The sequence below is a fragment of the Polypterus senegalus genome, chromosome 10 (genome assembly GCF_016835505.1).
Source record: "Polypterus senegalus isolate Bchr_013 chromosome 10, ASM1683550v1, whole genome shotgun sequence".
In the NCBI taxonomy this organism is placed as follows: Eukaryota; Metazoa; Chordata; class Cladistia; order Polypteriformes; family Polypteridae; genus Polypterus; species Polypterus senegalus.
The window spans coordinates 25,517,510-25,538,511 of NC_053163.1; the positions used below are offsets into that span (position 1 = coordinate 25,517,510).

General features: G+C 41.0%; 1 protein-coding gene across 1 annotated transcript in view; it reads left to right on the forward strand.

The window, feature by feature from the left end:
• fam83fa (family with sequence similarity 83 member Fa) overlaps nt 1-21,002 on the forward strand; it is an 83,047-nt gene that overhangs the window by 51,980 nt on the left and 10,065 nt on the right. The window contains exons 2-3 of the mRNA XM_039765548.1: nt 3,536-3,703; nt 17,523-17,644. Of these exons, the coding sequence (XP_039621482.1) occupies nt 3,536-3,703; nt 17,523-17,644 (290 nt within the window). The remainder of the gene's footprint in view (nt 1-3,535; nt 3,704-17,522; nt 17,645-21,002) is intronic.

Here is a 21,002-nt window from a genome sequence, read left to right on the forward strand (position 1 = left end):
ACACTTGGCGTAGTCAGCGGGATTTACACTGTGGAAGGGTGGAGTGTAGTGGCAGTGTTGCACATAAAGGGCGGGTAGAGTAAGAAAGTGCTCAGCTGATATCACCAGGAAGCACTCCACATGCAATGCTTAGAGGACATCCCGGAGTGCATTAGTATACGTGAACTCCTATTGCTTACCGCAGAGAAAGTGGGCTGCTTTTACTAGTACAGTACTAGGATTAGCACGAGCAACGAGAATGCTGGAATGCTTTGTGATGTGACATCGGCAGCCATGAGGTGAACTAGACTCTGTAGAGCTGGTAATCCTTTGTATGTCTGGAGTGTTTTAACCCATCCTGGTACAGATTCCCTTGCTGAAATTGTATAAGGAACAGCATATATTATAGTTTGCTGCTCAGAATTCTGCTATCTGGTGATCTGTCAATGTCAATTTATTTCTATAGCACATTTAAAACAACATAGAAATGCTGTGGCCAAAGTGTTTTACAATAACAGAATAAAAGAAAATAAACAAATAACATAAATAGAAATAAAATATATGAACATAAAATAAAATACATAATAAATAGAAGTAATGTTGCATAATCACAATGAGAAAACCACCAGTATTACTGAAGGTCACGGAATGCAAATGAATAGAAATGAGTCTTTAATCTCGTTTTGAACAGTTCAATTGTAGACGACTCCTTTATTTGATGAGGTAAAGAGTTCCATAGGTGAGGAGCAGCAGCTGCATTAGCCCTGTCCCTCTTGGTTTTACATTTGGTACAAGCAACAACAAGAGACAACTGACCAGAAGATCTAAGCACTCTAGATGGCTGGTGTAAAACACACAATTCAGATAAATAGGCAGGAGCAAGTCCATGTAAAAAACTAGCAACAAGATTTTAAAATCAATTCGAAAACTGACAGGCAACCAGTGTAAAGAAGCTAAAATAGGAGAAACAGAATCAGACTTTCTTGCCCCAACCAGAAAGTGAGCGGCAACATTCTGGACCAACTGTAACCTGTGTATCAGAGATTTGCTAATCCTAGAATACAGCGGGTTGCAGTAATCGAGGCGAGAAAAAATAAAAGCATGAGTAGCTTTCTCAAGATCCCTAGAAGATGAAAAAGGCTTGATCTTACCTAAGGCCTTGTTCACACGGGCGTTAAAATCGAGAGTTTTTTTGCGTTCGTAGCGTCCGGTGAGCGCAGATCAAGCGCCGAGTGTTTTCTACACGTAGGAGTCAATGAGAGTGCTCACACGGGCTTTGGTGACGTGCGTTTGTCCGGCTGCGCGTTTATACGGCATCAAAAACGTTGCATGCAACTTTTCTTGGCGTTCAAAACCCAACGAACAAGGAAACCGCTTCTAGTTCGTTTTCTGTGCGTTTATTTTACGCTTCGGAGGAGTGGGGAGGGGGCATTTCAGTGCATTACACCGGTGTAAGCGCACACTCGACTACTGTTTCCTTACCTCAAAGTGACAAGTAGTCTCTCTTCGGGGCTAACACCAAGTCGCATATTGGTTGATCGGCGTGCAATGTGGCATTGCACCAGCTGCAGCAGACAATCAAAAGTGGAAACCGACATCTGACAGTAATTAAAAAACTTGCGCAGAAATTTTCGCATTTCTTCATAAAGCACAAAAAAACTTCCTTTAACCCGACGTTGTGCAGTCAGAGGATGAACCCAGTAGCGGCGGAAATTTTCTCTCTCCCTACGTCGCCGTATTACGAGTATTTTTAAAACAAGAAGATTAATATCTAACATAGCAAAATGGTCCATATTGAAAGGAGGCACCTCAAATAAAACGACAAGGGCTTTCATATCCAGTTCCTGACACTGCCTCCACAGGTTAACACACAAACTACAATTTGGGCTGCAGGCTGGCGTTAGACAGAGACAAACGAATGCCGGTGTAGAAGTCAATCGATCGCCACCACAAAATGCAACATAAACATCTAGGACGTTCAGAGCAAGTTCGCTTATCCAAAAACTTAAAGCCCGTGTGAACAAGGCCTAACAGACGAAGCTGGAAAAAGAAACTCTTGACTACAGAATTTACTTGTTTCTCAAAAGAAAGGTTACTGTCTCAAGTAACACGTAAATTGTGGACTTGAGGTTTGCAAAAGACAGAGAAAGAGCCCAGAAGTCCAAGACCAGTTTGGACTTTAGCTGATGGACCCACTATAAGCACCTCCATTTTATTTTGATTCAGATCAAGAAAATTATTATCCATCCAGGATCTTAGTTCAGACAGGCAGTTGTGCAGTTAATTTATTACAGAGTTGCAGACAGGAATATAAACCCGAGTATCATCAGCATAGCAGTGAAAAGAAATGTTAAATTTCCTAAATATAGCTCCAATAGGGTGAAGGTATATAGAGAATAAGATAGGACCCAAATTGGATCCCTGAGGAACACCATATTTAAGAGGAGCAGTAGATGAAAAAGAGGAATTTATAGTCATTGAAAAGTGCCTACCAGTTAAATATGACCTGAACCAGTTAAGAGCAGCCCCTTTAAGCCCAACAAGATGTTCTTGCTATTCCTACAGCACAATTTCATAATGTACTATACATCTTCCAGCTATAACAGTCATGCATGAAAACCTGCATTAATTAATTAGCACATGCTGCAGCCTGCTACCTTGTCCTATATGTAGGGTGTCACTCTTTGTTATTGCCAAGTTTTTAGGTATTTGTCATCCAGCTGCCTCAGATACCCTGCGTACACCTTATTTTGCCTGAAGAATAATAAACTGCAAATTACCAGCTATTCCTAGTAATATATATTTGCTTAATTTTAATGTATATGCATATATTTGTTTTTACTGTATTTCATTGTAACTCTTTACAGTGTTAAGACAGAGAAGTCATAAGTCGTTTTGCAGGTAACGCTAGCCCACACACATTAACTGACTAGGCAACCCCCTTCTGTTTTTCATTGTCCCTTACGTCAGTTGATGTCTAGCGCAGGAACGGGTGAAGCTAAACCATTCAACGAGTCTATTCGGATCCACTCTACAGCCCCAAAAGCCTAATGCTAACATAAACACAAACTAGTTTGACGTCTTTACATTTCACATGCTCCCTATAGAACCTCATGCATGCTGTCAGTCCTGGGAAACCGGTGTCATCCCCGCCTCTTCTTCATCGTTTGATGCCTTAAGAGCATTTATCCTGGCTTTGTGTCAGAAGACTGTTTACCTGACATTTACTTGGCCAATCCAGTACTTGTCACAGTGAGTAATAAATAAATAAAGGCCTGCCGTCAAGCCATTCAGTTCACAGCAAGGGAGCAGATCACTGTATGGTGTGCAGGGTGTCATTATCTAAATTCAAAAATAAAAATGATCTGATTGCAGTGGAGCCATGGAAGTGTTTTCTACAGATGGGCATTCTAACTGCTCTGTTTTTCACATCCCCGAGAGATATAAAAATGATTACTCTGTTTCATAGAGCAGAATCACAAGAATATTTAGCAAGGCCCTTCTAAGAACAAAATTTTAACATTGGAATTAAATGTGATTGTTCTGTCTTTTACAGGTGGTGGCCATAGTAATGGATGAGTTTACAGATATTCACATCCTGAAGGACCTTGTGGATGCCAGTTCTAAAAGAAAAGTGCCAGTCTACATCCTCCTTGACATGGAAAATGTCTCATCTTTCATCCAGACATGTCGGCAACTTGAGCTGAGTGAACTACAACTGAGAGTAAGTTCTCTTATCAGGACATGGGGTATGAGGTGTAAGAGCGGGCCTTGTTTAGTCCAAGCTGGGCATATTCCTGGAGCACCCAGCACTGGGATGTTGCCATCTTGTCCATGTACCGTATTTACTCGTGTACCACACGCACATTTTTTCCCGAAAATGAGCATTAGAACATCAGGTGCGTGTCATACACAAGGAAATGGTGCTCATCATACACAAGGAATACGGTAGGGAGGTAGGTTTGTTTTTGAATGAGTTTGGCATCGTCATTCAGCATGGATAGTAAGCGTTTACGCTCCTTCACGACGGGAGAGAAACTAAAAGTGATTTTGGAAACAGAGAAGATAGGAAATCGGGCAGCAGGTCGTAAGTACGGTATTCCAGAGTCATGTGTTCGCGATGGGCGACAGAGGAAAGAAAAACTTTCGGCATGCAACATAAACAGACGGGCATTTCGCGGAAAACATGCCCAGTTCACACAAGTTGAAGTTGCACTCTCTGATTACATTCAAGGCAGGCGTCAGCTTGGATATGCAGTGTCTACGGAAATGATTCAGGTGAAAGCTTGTGATATAGCGAAAGAACGTGGAATACCCATCACTCAGTTCAAAGCAAGCCGCGGATGGGTTACGCGCTTCATGAGAAGGAATGACTTATCAATAAGACGCTGCACGACCATTTCGCAGTGTCTACCAGACGCATATGAAGAAAAGCTACTAGCTTTCCAAAAATACGTTATTCAGTTGAGGCAGCAGAAAATGTATTTAATGGGGCAAATCGGTAATGCTGATCAAACGGCAATTTATTTTGAGAAAATAAAAAAACTACTGTTAATGCAGTCGGAGACAAGAGTGTCGTACGAAAGGCAGAGAGAAGCAGCGGTGTACCGTGTACCGTATGGGACGTCAGTAGCGGTGTGCGAATCCAGCAGCGAATCGGAAGATGATGATTAAACTGGAATATTCTGGTGAGCATAATAATTTTCCACTTGCCGTTACAGTCCTTTACCGATTGTCTCTATACGGTTCTTTCTTTTCTCATTTCACAGGGCTATTTGTCATTCCCACCTTTCGCAGCATGGTGCGTCAAACACTGAACGTTCTGCATCAGGGGTACTGCTTACAGTTAGTACAATATACTGTATCATGTGCAGAAAGAATTAAACAAGACATAATTATTCTCCATTACAGTCATTCACGTCGGTGTCTTACTCCAACCTCACTCACTTCCTATACAATCACAATGCGTGTCGTACATGAGGTAAAAGATTTTTTCACGATTTTCTTTGTAAAAATTAGGGTACGTGTCTTACATGAGGGTGTGTGGTACAGAAGTAAATACAGTATTTTGTTTTCTGTTGCTCATACATGAAAGACATGACCTGTCTAACTCTCCCAACAGAGTCCCCAAAGCGAGAGTTAGGTAACAATCCTCAGAATTCAGCCACCTGTCGGATAAAATCTCGTGGGAGCAATGTGTTGTCATTCCTTTAAAGATTTTGTAGCAGGAATGTGAAATTTTGAATTGATTAGGGGTGGCACTGGCGACATGTTATGTGTTAATCAGACATACAAGAATTTCTCTGTTACATTCTATCATAAATGAACTTAAGTTAAACTCAAGCCATAGCCACATAGTTTTAAGAACCCAGGGTTAATTCCTATCCTGGCCACTTTCCATATGAAATTTCTGGAGTATTACACTCTTCTTGCAGGTTCCAAAAGACGTGCAGGTATATATATTGTGGACCACCCAGGCTGGAACTGCCAGCTGAACCCGACACAGACGAACATGAGACACAAGTTCAAGGCACACACGTTTTATTTTTTCTCTTTTTCCTTGTGGGAAACGCCTTTCCTATTCTCCGCAGGCACAACACAGTCCAAGGCACAGCACAAACACAATACTTTTTTTTCTGTTTCTCTTTCTCTTCTTCTTTTCACCACTCTGGTCGAGCTTCGTCCTCCTCCCAACTCTAGCTCTCCAAGTAGTGGCTGCTGGCTCCTTTTATAAAGCACCCGGTAGTACTCCAGGTGCTTGACTTCCGGGTGTGACAGAAGAACTGCCCATAAGGGCTCAGCAGCTCCTGCTGCAGCACCCCCTGGCGGAGCCTGTGGATCCCAACAGGGCTGCACCAAACTCCAGCTCCCATGAAGCCCTGCGGGAGTCCGAGGCACCACTGCAACCCAAAGGGGTTGCCATCTAGCATCCCTAACGCTCTGGCCACTCTTGCTCTCATGCTCGGCCTATATAGTGGCAGATAACCGGGGCCCTTACCCAGCCAGAACACCTTGATCATGGAAGGACCCAGGGAGACAGCTCATTCCGGACACTATCTCCCCTGGAACGCTAGAGGGCAGCCTCCTGGCTTGCAGCTATCTAGCATCACTTCTGCCACACCTGGAAATGCTGCCGAAAGAAGCTGCTCACACACCTGGAATCCTTCTAAATGCCCTGTGAAAGGAGCCAACCACCATTACTTGGAGACCCAGAGTCACAAGGAGTGGACGAAGCTTGTTAGGAGAGGAGTGGAGGTGGAGAAAGAAGAAGAAGAAGAAGGAAATGCTATTGTGTTGGACAGTGCGTTTGCTGCTTTGTGTACTGTGCTGTGGGGAGCAGGGAAAAAGCACTTCCTGACGTGAATAAACGTGTGCTATGTGGCAAACTCGTGTCTCTGCCTGTTTGTGTTGGGTTAGGGCAGCTGTATGTGCCCCAGGGTTCCAAAATACACACATATATATATATATATATATATATATATATATATATATATATATATATATATATATATATATATATATATATATATATATAAAACATTATGGGGTGTACATGCACTCTCCACACACACACAGCAAACAAGTGAAGAATTTGAGTCTTGGCTACAAGACTATTGGGTAGCATCACTAAACACTGAGCTGCCATATATACTTATTGTAGGACCATATTCAATAATTGTGAATTATTTTTGGCACCAGACTTTATTTGACTTTACTCTTCAAGGCTTTATATTTTGGGAATGTGACGCTAGAATCCAGGAGGATACTCGCTCAGTTTGTCTCTTTTGATGACAGCCTTCAAATCTAAGCATGTGAAAAGTCATTACATCTTAGTTTCCTTATCATTAAAGATTTATTGAATTTTCTAAATATTTGTAATTAAACTTATTTAGCTTGTTTTAAGAAATCCTGTTAAGTAAATTTTGCTCAAGCTATAATTAGGTTTCTTTTCCCTAAATTAAAGTAAAACAACTGTTTCATTTTGTTTTTCTAGTTTTTGCATATGCATTTTTTGTTTTTTTGCCATGTGTACTTCCCCCTTGAGAATCCACCTCTCCATCCACCCCGTTCCAGACATGCTTAATCAAAATACAGTGCCTTAGTAGACACAAACTTAAACTAGCAGCTCTGGGTGCAACATGGAAATCATCATTAGAATTCACTCTGCAGATGCAAACTAAATCACACGTGGCCAGTTTAGATGCCAGTAAACATAAACGTGCACATTTTCGAAGTACAGATTTTTTTAAGTAAATACAGGGAAAAACAAAATCCCCACAGATATTGCAGAGATTCAAGCCCAGTCTCCCAGAGGCAAGATTGCTGCTGCCTCCCCTTGTGTATACCATCTAAAAAAAAATAATGACTGCATAGACACCTCCATTCTAGAATTATTATTCTACCACATTCTTTACTAGCTGAGATCGTGAGGATTTTTTTTTATTTTTATTTTGGTCCCACTGTGTGAGCTGAGTGAGAAATCAGCTTCACCTTCTGAAAACTGGGTGAATTGCTGCTCTTCTGGATCACTTGATTTCAGCTCCATGACTTCCTGAGCAGAATAACCAAGCAACCAGTTTAGGTACCATTAACCTCATTCAAATGCCAGAGTGTGCTTTTTTATAGAGCAGTGTGTGTCTTTCTTTACTGACTAAATGAAGCAAGCCATGATGCCCTTTTTATTATTATTATTATCATTATTATTATTGTTATTATTAGGGTTATTATTATGCCACCTTAAATTGGATTTACTGGGTGTCAGAATGTTATTTTTTTGTTAGATTATATCATGATAATCCCAATACTACAGTGGCCGAGAATTGTGATAATAATAATAATAATAATAATAATAATAATAATAATAATAATCCATCCATCCATTTTCCAACCCACTGAATCCGAACACAGGGTCTGCTGGAGCCAATCCCAGCCAACACAGGGCACAAGGAAGGAACCAATCCTGGGCAGGGTGCCAACCCACCGCAGGACACACACAAACACACCAAGCACACACTAGGGCCAATTTTGAATCGCCAATCCACCTAACCTGCATGTCTTTGGACTGTGGGAGGAAACCGGAGCACCCGGAGGACACAGGGAGAACATGCAAACTCCACGCAGGGAGGACCCGGGAAGCGAACCCAGGTCTCCTAACTGCGAGGCAGCAGTGCTACATTGCGCTAATAATAATAATAATAATTATTATTATTATTATTATTATTATTATTATTATTATTATTATTATTATTATTATTAAGTAGCATTTCTTTACTTGATCCTTGTAATGTTACACTGTTATGACAGATTGCATAATAGTTTAATCTTTTTGTTTACCACTGCAAATTTAAAGAGCTGCTTTAATTAATGAGGTACTAACCTGAGTGCCAAGCTGTATCCTTGGCCTCTTTAGCACTTCTATTTGCACAAGTAGTTTTCAGTCCTGCTGGTCTCTGCTGTTCCTAAATTTGAATATCACCTGCAGGTGACTGAACATGAGAATGTTCTTTACAAATAGACATGCCCAAGTACAAACTTTATGAGAATAAAAGAACCACTCTTTATTAAAATTTTTAATTTAATTTGTAGGTTTTTTTTTTTACATTTCAGTCTAAAGAAATTAGCTGAAAAGTTAACTACTCAATTTCCTTGTCCATGCTTGCTCGCTATGGAGTTTTCCTATAGCAGTATGACCACTGGCTCACAGAATTTTGTTCTAAATATATTTTGAACTTTCAGCCTGATTCACACCTATGCATATCCGGAGATGCACATTAGCACGTGTATTTTCTGTGTGTTTTTTGTGAATTGAAGTGCATTTTAAACATGCATTAATGCATGCATTATGTTTATGTTTTTTTTCATGCTCTAATTCTGCATGTTTCAGCCTGTCATTTTGTGTTTGAATAAAGTACTCTAAAGATAAAAGAAAAAATCACTGGAATCATTTCCTGTCACATACAGAAACTCTGATAAGCTGTATGTTCATTTAGTATGATGCCCACTTTGCCAGTTGTTACAGTTGTATATGTGCTCAGCATGATCTGTACAAAACAAGAATTTTTATTTTTGTATATATTTTGAATTCACAGCCTGATACATGCATATGCAGAGACTTGTGTTTTCCACATGTTTTTTGTGCTTTGATATGCATTTGAAACATGCATGATTGGATATGACAGAGACGATATTGGGCACATTCCCACAAGGTGCTTGGTGTGTGCATGTATGTGCTCTGCATCATCTGTACGAAACAGGAAAGACCAATTCGAAGGGAATGGCAAGCAAAGAATACAGTGTATTATGAGTGTGCTACTTCCTCCATTATTGAATATTGTTGTTTGTGTATTATTTACTTATAAATTATTGCGTTGTTGTTTTGATAATTATTTCTGTTTATTTGGGGAATCATTTGCTGTTATGTTGTGCTTCCGATGCAGTGGTGAGTTGCTAGTTGTTGGGGTTGTGTCTTCTAAAGTCGCGTTGGGTAGCATCGTTAGTGTGACGGTGGGAGGCTAACTAATTTTCTAATGTTTTCATGCTTCAAATTATGGCTATGATGTTATTTTCTATATGGATGGGTGCACAGCTGTAATCACAAAAGAAGGATGAGAAAATGGATAAACAACCTTCACGCTTACATACTTCTATGTATACTGCAACAAGATACAACAAAACCACAACAAAGGATCCCAAAGGATGCCCCCGTTTAATAATGGTTTCTGGGGGAAAAAAGGAGGAGCACAAACATGGTTAACAAGTGATACGTCTAGGATCCATGGCTGTGACAGCTTCAACTGGTAGAGATTGGTCCTAGACTGAAGCCAGTTCAAGAGTCAACACTGATTACCGGTTGCTGGTTTGTTTAAATTGTGGCTGGACCAAAAGGGGTGAGACAGGAGGCAACATGACTTAAATGTTTGTTGTATATAAAGTATGCTTACATGCTTGTGTAACTTGTTATTGTATTGAACAACGTATTTAACCAGAAAATGCTACCTTATAGACAATATTTTGAGCAAACACTTCATCTTGCTTTTCTGTATCAAGAACATTTACCTTAAATTTTGCACTCGCTGATGGTTCTTAGCAAATGACATATGGTTAGCTATATGTAAAAAGCATTCAAAAAAAGTAAAGCTTGTCACACAATAAAGGTGGAGAAAATTGTCCACATTTATTCACCAAAATAGAGTACGACGATAAAGGCAGTAATAATATTTTAAGCACGTACAGTGCATCCGGAAAGTATTCACAGCGCATCACTTTTTCCACATTTTGTTATGTTACAGCCTTATTCCAAAATGGATTAACTTAATTTTTTTCTCATAATTCTACACACAACACCCCATAATAACAACGTGAAAAAAGTTTACTTGAGGTTTTTGCAAATTTATTAAAAATAAAAAAACTGAGAAAGCACATGTACATAAGTATTCACAGCCTTTGCCATGAAACTCAAAATTGTGCTCAGGTGCATCCTGGTTCCCCTGATCATCCTTGAGATGTTTCTGCAGCTTAATTGGAGTCCACCTGTCGTAAATTCAGTTGATTGGACGTGATTTGGAAAGGCACACACCTGTCTATAGAAGGTCCCACAGTTGACAGTTCATGTCAGAGCACAAACCAAGCATGAAGTCAAAGGAATTGTCTGTAGACCTTTGAGGCAGGATTGTCTCGAGGCACAAATCTGGGGAAGGTTACAGAAAAATTTCTACTGCTTTGAAGGTCCCAATGAGCACCGTGGCCTCCATCTTCCGTAAGTGGAAGAAGTTCGAAACCACCAGGACTCTTCCTAGAGCTGGCCGGCCATCTAAACTGAGCGATCGGGGGAGAAGGGCCTTAGTCAGGGAGGTGACCAAGAACCCGATGCTCACTCTGTCAGAACTCCAGAGGTCCTCTATGGAGAGAGGAGAACCTTCCAGAAGGACAACCTTCTCTGCAGCAATCCACCAATCAGGCCTGTATAGTAGAGTGACCAGACGGAAGCCATTACTCATTAAAAGGCACATGGCAGCCCGCCTGGAGTTTGCCAAAAGGCACCTGAAGGACTCTCAGACCATGAGAAACAAAATTCTCTGGTATGATGAGACAAAGATTGAACTGTTTGGTGTGAATGCCAGGCGTCACGTTTGGAGGAAACCAGGCATCGCTCATCACCAGGCCAATACCATCCCTACAGTGAAGCATGGTGGTGACAGCATCATGCTGTGGGGATGTTTTTCAGTGGCAGGAACTGGGAGACTAGTCAGGATAAAGGGAAAGATGACTGCAGCAATGTACAGAGACATCCTTGATGAAAACCTGCTCCAGAGCGCTCTTGACCTCAGACTGGGGCGACGGTTTATCTTTCAGCAGGACAACGACCCTAAGCACACAGCCAAGATATCAAAGGAGTGACTTCAGGACAACTCTGTGAATGTCCTTGAGTGGCCCAGCCAGAGCCCAGACTTGAATCTGATTGAACATCTCTGGAGAGATCTTAAAATGCACCGATGCTTTCCATCCAACCTGATGGAGCTTGAGAGGTGCTGCAAAGATGAATGGGTGAAACTGGCCAAGGATAGGTGTGCCAAGCTTGTGGCATCATATTCAAAAAGACTTGAGGCTGTAATTGCTGCCAAAGGTGCATCGACAAAGTATTGAGCAAAGGCTGTGAATACTTATGTACATATGATTTCTCAGTTTTTTTTATTTTTAATAAATTTGCAAAAGCCTCAAGTAAATGTTTTTCACGTTGTTATTATGGGGTGTTGTGTGTAGAATTGTGAGGAAAAAAATGAATTTAATCCATTTTAGAATAAGGCTATAACATAACAAAATGTGGAAAAGTGTGAATACTTTCTGGATGCACTGTATATTTGCATCAGCTTTCAAATCTGTATTCAGTATGTTGGATGTCCAAATGGGAGTTTCTGGTTGTGTTTATTACTTTCTGCATACTCACTGAATTCCTTTTCTGATACGCTGTTGTTTTACGATATAACACATTTAGGAATTTATGTACAAGATTTAAATTTGTGAAATTTAAAGTGGCACCCATGAATCAGACCAGTGTTTCTCAACTTTCCTTGTGTTGTGTTCCAATTTCTCCCATGGTCTGTTGTGTCAGAGTAGAGGTTGGGGTTCATCACGACTGTCAGAGCAGCAATCTTGTAACCTGCTTTGACTGACCCTGATCGACCACTATTATTTATTCATTCATTCTTTATATTTATGTGGCACTTTTCTCACTACTCAAAGAAATTTACATGGTGAGCAGGAAGCCACTTCAACCGCCACTAATGTGCAGCATCCATCTGGATGATGGGACGTCAGCCATTTTTGCACCAATATGCTCACCACACATGAGTTGCTAGTGGTGAAGTGGTGATAGATAGCCAATTAGACACAGAGAACCACTAGGCTGTGGTAGGCAATTTACATCGACATGCACCCTACTCTTTATGAAGGATACCCAGGAACCTGTAATGACCACAGAGAGTTAGGACCTCGATTTTACGCCTCATCCGAATGATGATGTCATTTGTACAGCACAGTGTCCTCATTACTGCACAGCGGCATTGGGATCCACATTCTGACCACAGGGTAAGCGCCCTCTCCTGGCGTCACCAACACCTCTTCCAGCAGCAACACATGCTTTTCCTAGATGGTCTCCTATCCAAGGAAGCATGCTCACCTTCAGCTGGATGGCCTTTTCTGAAGTGCATGTTGTATGGCTCCTATTATAAGCAATTGCAACAGGTGACCCACCAGCTTCAGCCAGGAAAGAAATGTCCTACTTTATTGTAAATTAGGAAAAAAATGAATTTCCCATTTGAGGGACCAAAAAACACTTGTTTAGAACTGGGCTGGATTTTCTGAATGTTGTTCTTAAGTAGGTACACTAGGCCTCTGCTGAGTACTTAGATTCCTCAGAGGGTTATCTGAAAATGGGTTAGGGAAAATTTCAAATTTTAAGTTGATATGAAATAGTATATTGCTTATTGTACGATCAATTATCCCGTCATTTTGTTATATAATATCCTGAAATGAATAAAGGAGAAGACAAAAAGTATTTGGATCCTTTAAAGTGAGAATAGATATATAAGAACTTGAAGGTAACTGAAAGAAAATAAGAAAATAAATGCAAGGCTGAGTTCACAATATAAATTACCCACCTATGTTTTTTTCCATACACCATTTCCCGAAGAGAAGCTGAAATCACAACTTCAAAATTATGAATTTATCCAAAAGAGACTTAAATGGATAGGAATTTATTGTAATATATTAATACGGCAAAAGCAGCAGTGCTGTAATGGAGTCGCTGTCTTTGTGGAGTGTCTGTGGGGTCCTTCAATAGATTCTTGGGTTTCCTTCTTGTTGTGTGCATGAGGTGAATAGAAATCTTATCCCCTGCCAGTCCCAACCTCCCCATAAAGAAAGAATATGACACTAAAGCAGGTCCACTTTACTGAGAACAGGCAGCTCCTCCAGTTATTAGCTGTGGAAACAAAAAACTACAGTATTTTAATTTAACGAAAGGAGGTCTTTATTAGCATTAATGCTAAATCAGAGCTTTAACATTTAAGTCCTGAATATCCAATTAGCACAGTTCACACTCTATATACTTCTCTGGGAATCGCTACCTCATAGTGTTGGAGAGGTTTGTGTGACGCTGTGAGCAGAAGCAAATTGGCCCCAGCAGAGGGGTCAGACAAAGAGTGATTCAAAGCCCCTAATGAAGCTGAGGCACAAATGTAAAGATAGTACCTCGCCCAGTACGGGTTTTTCGGGGCTTGTTACTGGAGCCATGCCTGGGGGAGTGCCTGTGGGTGAGCACCTTGTGTCCTGTCCTGCCACAGGGCCTGGTCAAGCTCAACCCAATATTGCATCATGGGATTTTCCTCCTGTGGGCCTACCAACTGCATAAGAAACATTGGCCAATTGTAATGTGACCTGGGCAGCAGTCGAAGGCAGAGGACTTGAACCTGATGTGGATGCCTCCCGGACGCATCCCTGTTGAGGTATTCCAGGCACAACTGAGAGTAAAGAGACCCTGGGCTTGCAGAGAGGATTATATTTACCAGATGGCCTGGGAACACCTTGGGGTCCCACAATATGATTTGACAAAGTTGGCTGTGGAAAGGGCAGTTATTGTTCAGTTTCTTTTGAACTTTCTTCATGATACCTCAGCAGTAGTTTAAAATGCATGGACTGGAGGAATTGGGGGGCAGATGTTATAGGAAGAAGCCCTGTGTTTGAAGCCTTTGCAGTGCAGGATTTTGCTGCTATTCATGACACACTTTTTAATGGGTTGTCCCCAGACGTGTATTCTCATTTGGGAATCACATCTGACCCCATGAGACTAGGGTCCTAGCAAAGTTTGTTAGGCAGTGCTTGACCATTTGCTTCCTAGCCTTTGTGATAGCCAGTACCTAGAGCTCTCTTTGTGTAACTAAGAGTTTTTTTATTTATTACTATGTGTGTGTGGTTTGACTTAATTTTTTAGTTTAGGGTAATTGGGCCATTCATGTATTTTGATCTTCTGTATCTTTTCAGAGACTTTCTTTGGACTTGCACTTTGACAGTTTTTGCCGAATTCCTACTGATTTATTGTGTATCACCTTCTGGGTAATACTTTTGCATATTAATTGACATTGTCATTAAAGCGGCTTTAAGTGCCATGTCGCCACGTATGTGTCTCAGTAGCATCCCCCTGATCTACACTGCTTTATATGAGGTACAGCGTGTCACAAGAATCACCAAGAAACATCAAAAGGTTTGGGGCAGCCACCCATATATTATGCCCTGTCTGCAAATGGGTAAGTCTGTGGAAATGTTATTCGGCCAGAGTCCAAAACAGAACTGATTGAGAGGTGTGAAGATGGTGGCTTTGAAGGCCGAGACCAGAAGTGACATCATCGCTGGCACCGGAACCGGAAGTGACATCATCATTGGCACCGGAGCCATCAACATTCAATCAATCAACATTTATTTATATAGCACGTATTCATACAAAAAAATGTAGCTCAAAGTGCTTTACAAAATGAATAGAGATATAGAAGACACAATAAAAGATAAACATAAGTCAACATTAATTAACATAGAATAAGAGTAAGGTCCGATGGCCAGGGTGGACAGAAAAACAAAAAACTCCAAAGGCTGGAGAAAAAATAAAATCTGTAGGGGTTCCAGACCAAGAGACCGCCCAGTCCCTCTGGGCATTCTACCTAACATAAGTCAAACAGTCCTCTTTGTATTTAGGGTTTTCATGGAAGGACCTGATGATGATGGTCACGTAGACTTCTGGCTTTCAGTCCATCAATGTTGGAGCATCATGATGCTTTGAGTAGGTGGTGGTGGCGCAGGCCGCCACCACAAAGAAACCGGAAAAAGAAACAGAAGAGAGAGTAGGGGTCAGTATGGATTTTGGAGCCACTGTGAATAGTTATTATGAAGAATTGAACATACAGAGTATCAGTATTAAGTTAAAGTGAAGTTATAAAAGGCCATGTTAAAGTAATGTGTTTTCAGCAGTGTTTTAAAGTGCTCTACTGTATTTGCCTGGCGAATTCCTATTGGCAGGCTATTCCAGATTTTAGGTGCATAACAGCAGAAGGCCGCCTCACCACTTCTTTTAAGTTTAGCTTTTGGAATTATAAGGAGACACTCATTTGAAGATCTAAGGTTACGATTTGGAATATAACGTCAGGCATTCCGATATATAAGATGGAGCGAGATTATTTAAGGCTTTATAAACCATAAGCAGTATTTTAAAGTCAATCCTGAATGACACAGGTAACCAGTGTAGTGACATCAAAACTGGAGAAATGTGTTCGGATTTTCTTTTCCCAGTTAGGATTCTAGCAGCTGCATTCTGCACTCGTTGCAAACGATTTATGTCTTTTTTGGGTAGTCCTGAGAGGAGTGCGTTACAGTAATCTAGTCTACTGAAAACAAAAGCGTGAATTAATTTCTCAGCATCTTTCAATGATATAAGAGGTCTAACTTTAGCTATGTTTCTTAAGTGAAAAAATGCTGTCCTAGTGGTCTGATGAATATGCGATTTAAAATTCAGATTACAGTCAACGGTTACCCCTAAATTTTTTACTTCCGTCTTAACTTTTAATCCTAGTGCATCAAGTTTATTTCTGATAACCTCGCTGAATCCATTATTGCCAATTACTAAAATTTCAGTTTCTCTTTATTTAGTTTGAGAAAATTACTATTCATCCATTCAGAAATACCAGTAAGACATTGTGTTAGTGTATCAAAGAGTCGGAGTCATCAGGTGCTATAGATAAGTACAGCTGTGTGTCATCAGCATAGCTGTGGTAGCTCACGTTGTAACCTGAGATAATCTGACCTAACGGAAGCATGTAGATTGAGAATAACAGCGGACCCAGGATAGAGCCTTGTGGAACACCATATTGGATATCATGTGTCTTTGAGATTTGATTACCACAACTCACAAAGAATTTTCTACCTGCCAGGTAGGATTCAAACCAATTTAAGACCCTGCCAGAGAGGCCCACCCATTGACTAAGGCGATTTCTAAGAATATTATGATCAATGGTGTCAAATGCAGCACTCAGATCTAAGAGGATGAGAACAGATAAATGGCCTCTGTCTGCATTTACCCGCAAGTCATTTACTACTTTAACAAGTGCAGTTTCTGTGCTGTGATTTGTTCTGAAGCCTGACTGAAAAGTATCAAGAATAGCATGTTTATTGAGGTGGTCATTTAACTGCATAATGACTGCCTTCTCTAGAATTTTACTTAAGAAGGGTAGGTTAGAAATGGGTCTAAAATTTTCAAAGGCAGAGGGGTCAAGATTATTTTTCTTGAGCAGGGGTTTAACTACAGCAGTCTTAAGACAGTCTGGAAAGACCCCCGTATGTAATGACGAATTAACTATGTCCAGAATATTGTCAATTAGCACGCCTGATATTTCTTTGAAAAACCTGGTTGGTATTGGATCAAGGACGCAGGTGGAGGGTTTCAGTTGAGAGATTATACTATGTAATTTGGCCATGTGGGATATCCTGTAGATGGTCTGCAGAGGATCAAGAGAGAAAGTCAGTGCACCACACCACTCCCTGGTCTGGCATAAAACTGCCATTATTCAGGCCCTTTAGCTGCCTCCCATGCGCAACGTGTGTGACAAGTGACAAAGTGTGGTTCAGCAGTATGGCTTTTTCTGAAGAAAAGCTGGCACTGAGTGAACATGTCGTGCATGCCGTTAGCCAACACATACCTGACAGCGGTTTTTGTGACAAGATTTGAACAGCTGTGAGCTCCCCATTAGACATTTGCTTCTAAGACCTGCATCTGAGACTGCATTACCTGATTGTTCCATCCATCCATTATCCAACCCACTATATCCTAACTACAGGGTCACGGGGGTCTGCTGGAGCCAATCCCAGCCAACACAGGGCGCAAGGCAGGAAACAAACCCTGGGCAGGGTACCAGCCCACTGCAGTACCTGATTCTTGTCTAAAGTAAACATTTTATTGTCTTTATTTCCCTCTTTATTAGTTTCTCATTCTCTTTCCTCTGCAGAACATCCGGGTCAGGAAAGTTGAAGGTTTTGGGATGTACCTCTCCTGTGGGAAAGTGCCAGGAAAAATATCAAGCAAATTCATGCTGGTGGACTGTGACAAGGTCATGACCGGAACATACAGGTAATGACCGGACTCCATTATCTCCACCACTGCTTTGTTATTCTTTCATTTCTTTACTCATCCCTGTAATGTACTATCTTGATGAGTTTTTCAGTGATCACAAAAGATTTTTATGGAAAGGCAAAACAAAACGGCAGAAACAAAGGTTAAGAAATATGACCCTGAAATGAAATTGCATTTCTTTATACGACAACTTTTTGGTCATTTACTTTTGTTTTGTGACACATTACTTTTCTTTTCCCCGCCTGTGAGAAAGTGCATTTGAACAGCCTGTTCACGAAATCCTCTCTTATTATCTTTCACTTCCCTTTTCTTTTCATTACTGCATGCTGTAATAAACAGAATCAGTGGCACAACTACAATTTGAAGGACCTTGGAGCAAAAAATAAATTAGACCCCCTCAGTCCTAAAGTGAAATGAAATTAAATCCAGTTAAAAAAATTACCCCAAACAATGAGATACATCAAACATATAACCTACACAAGGAGCCTGGGTTTGATACAATGCCTATATAAAGTACCCCCACTTTGAATTTTTTCATAAAGTGGTCTAAGGTCAGGTCAGGTCAGGTTGGAGAGCATGCACTGGTACAGCGTGTTGCCGTACCCACCACATGACAAAACAGCTCTGGATCCTGGTTGGCAACCCCCCAGATGGCAGATACATGGTCCAGTTCCACCCTCCGGAAATGATCCTCTATCTGCCGCAGCCAGGTGTTACTTAGGTGTCCCCTTGGCCTGGTCCAGCCACTCAGGTCCTCAACAATGAGGATCCAGTGAGCCGGACCACCCTTGGGGAATCGCACCACATGGCCATAGTGCCGTAACTGATCCTCCCTCACAATGTATGTAATGTGCCTCATTTAGAATTCCATGATCAACCAGCAGTACCCAAGGATTCTCTGAAGAGACCAGTACCAAAGGAGTCCAGTCTTCGTCTTAGGTCACTGGATAGCGTCCACGTCTCACAACCATATAGGAACACAGGAAGCACCAGGACTCTAAGGACTTGGACCTTCGTCCTTTTGCATAGATATCGGGAGCACTACATACTCCTTCCCAGTGACATCATAACCCCGCCATGCTCTCCCAATCTGTCTACTGACTTGATAGGAAGAGTCACCAGAGACATGAATGTCACTGATGAGGTAAGTAAACCTCTTGACGTGGTCCACACTCTCTCCACAGACAGACACTGCTGACAGCTGTGCCCAGGAGGTCATTAAAGGCCTGGATCTTGGTTACTCACAAGCCCAGACACTCAGACTCCTCCCCAATCAAAGCCTCCAATGACTCTAATTACTGATTATTATTCATCATTATTATATTATATACTAACTGTTCCCCGTGGCTACATCTGCGTAGGAGTGAAACAGGACAAAGTTTAAAAATCAATAAGCAAGCAGGTATTGCTAGCTAAGCGGAGTCAAGGTCCGCTCCAAAATGTAGCTAGAGAAAGAGCGATTCGATCGGAGGCTGGTGTGTGAGTGAGGTGGGCCCCGTCCGGCTCATCACGTCTGACATCATGCTCCCTCACCCTGGCCCGCAGCCTCTGTCTCAGAGTCACACAAATAAATTGATACTTAGTGTGATGAGAGAGGTCGCAAAATCAACCAGAATGTTCAACCAAATTATAGTAAAAAACCCAATCTAATTCCTTTAAGTAGTTCTCTCATGAAAAGCAAACAGACTTATAGACAGACAGATGTTGGATTTTATATATAGAGGTATTGTATATATATTATATTATTAGTCATTGACTAATTATAAATATAAAGCACAAAATAACTGGTCGCATACATATTCATGTCGTTTCCTCAGCATTTAGTGGAGGCCTTGAGCCAGTCTCTTTGCACATCTGGACTCTGACATTTTTGGGCTTTAAAGCTCTGTCAGGTTGCATGGGGATCAGGAGTGAACAGCTTTTCTTAAGTCCATCCACAAATTCTCAGTTGGATTGACATCTGGGCTCTGACTTGGCCACTCCAGGACATTAACATTGTTCTTCTGAAGCCATTCCTGTGTAGCTTTGGCTTTATGCTTGGGGTTGTTGTGTTGTGGGAAAACAAATCTTCTCCCAAGGTGCAGGTTTTGTGTAGACTGCATTACATTTTCCACTATAATTTCCCTGTATTATACAATACAATACAATACAATTTATTTTTGTATTGCCCAAAATCACACAAGAAGTGCCACAATGGGCTTTAACAGACCCTGCCTCTTGACAGCCCCCCAGCCTTGACTCTCTAAGAAGACAAGGAAAAACTCCCAAAAAAACCTTTGTAGGGAAAAAATGGAAGAAACCTTGGGAAAGGCAGTTCAAAAAGAGACCCCTTTCCAGGTAGGTTGGGTGTGCAGTGGGTGTCAAAAAGAAGGGGATCAATACAATACACAGAACAGAACACGAGTAATCCTCAATACAGTGTAAAAATAGAAAAATTACAAGTACGGAGCAGAATTTAACAGTAAATGATATCACATAATATGATTTAGATTTGTTTAGAGTCCTAGAGACCTCAGACAGCGGTGGGCCAGCCAATCCAATGAAAGGACGCCATTACCCGCTGATTCCTGCAATCATCCATCAGTGAAGACTTTACCTTAGACAGGCAAAACATCTTAGCAGGTGGGCTGTGGCACCAAGTGCCACATTTGAGTACAGAATAGGTGAGGGTTAGTATCAAATTATAACAATCATGTTACTTATGTTTTAGTGCTAATGACTAACAACAGAGATGCAGTCTGTACAGTTAATCAGCAGCTCTAGTCAGGGTGTACTAAAATGAAGTGGTGAGTCTTCAGCCGGGATTTAAAAGCTGATACCGAAAGGGCATCTCTTATAGTAGCAGGCAGACCATTCCACACTTTAGGGGTACTGTAACTAAAAGCTCGACCTCCCACTGTTATTTTATTAATCCTTGGAATCCTAAGCAGACTGGAATCTTGAGATCTTAATGCGCTCTTGTTTGTGAGTCATGATAAGTTCAGATGAGTAAGCCAAACCTCAGCCATTTAAGATTTTATACGTTAATAGGAGGATTTTGAAATCTGCCCTAAACTTAAACCGGGAGCCAGTGTAAAGATTTAAGAACTGGGGTTATGTGTTCGTATTTTCTTGTTCTTGTAATAATTCTTGCAGCAGCATTTTGGGTTAACTGGACGCTGCATGAAAGAACAATTTGAACATTCAGTGATCTCTGCATTGCAGTAGTCAATCCTACTAGAAATGAATGCATGAATTAATTTCTCAGAATCCTGTTATTTAGAAAGCAGCCTTAATTTCCCAACATTTTTAAGATGGAAGAAATATGATTTGGACAACTTTGTAATGTGCATTTTAAATGACATGCTAGAGTCAA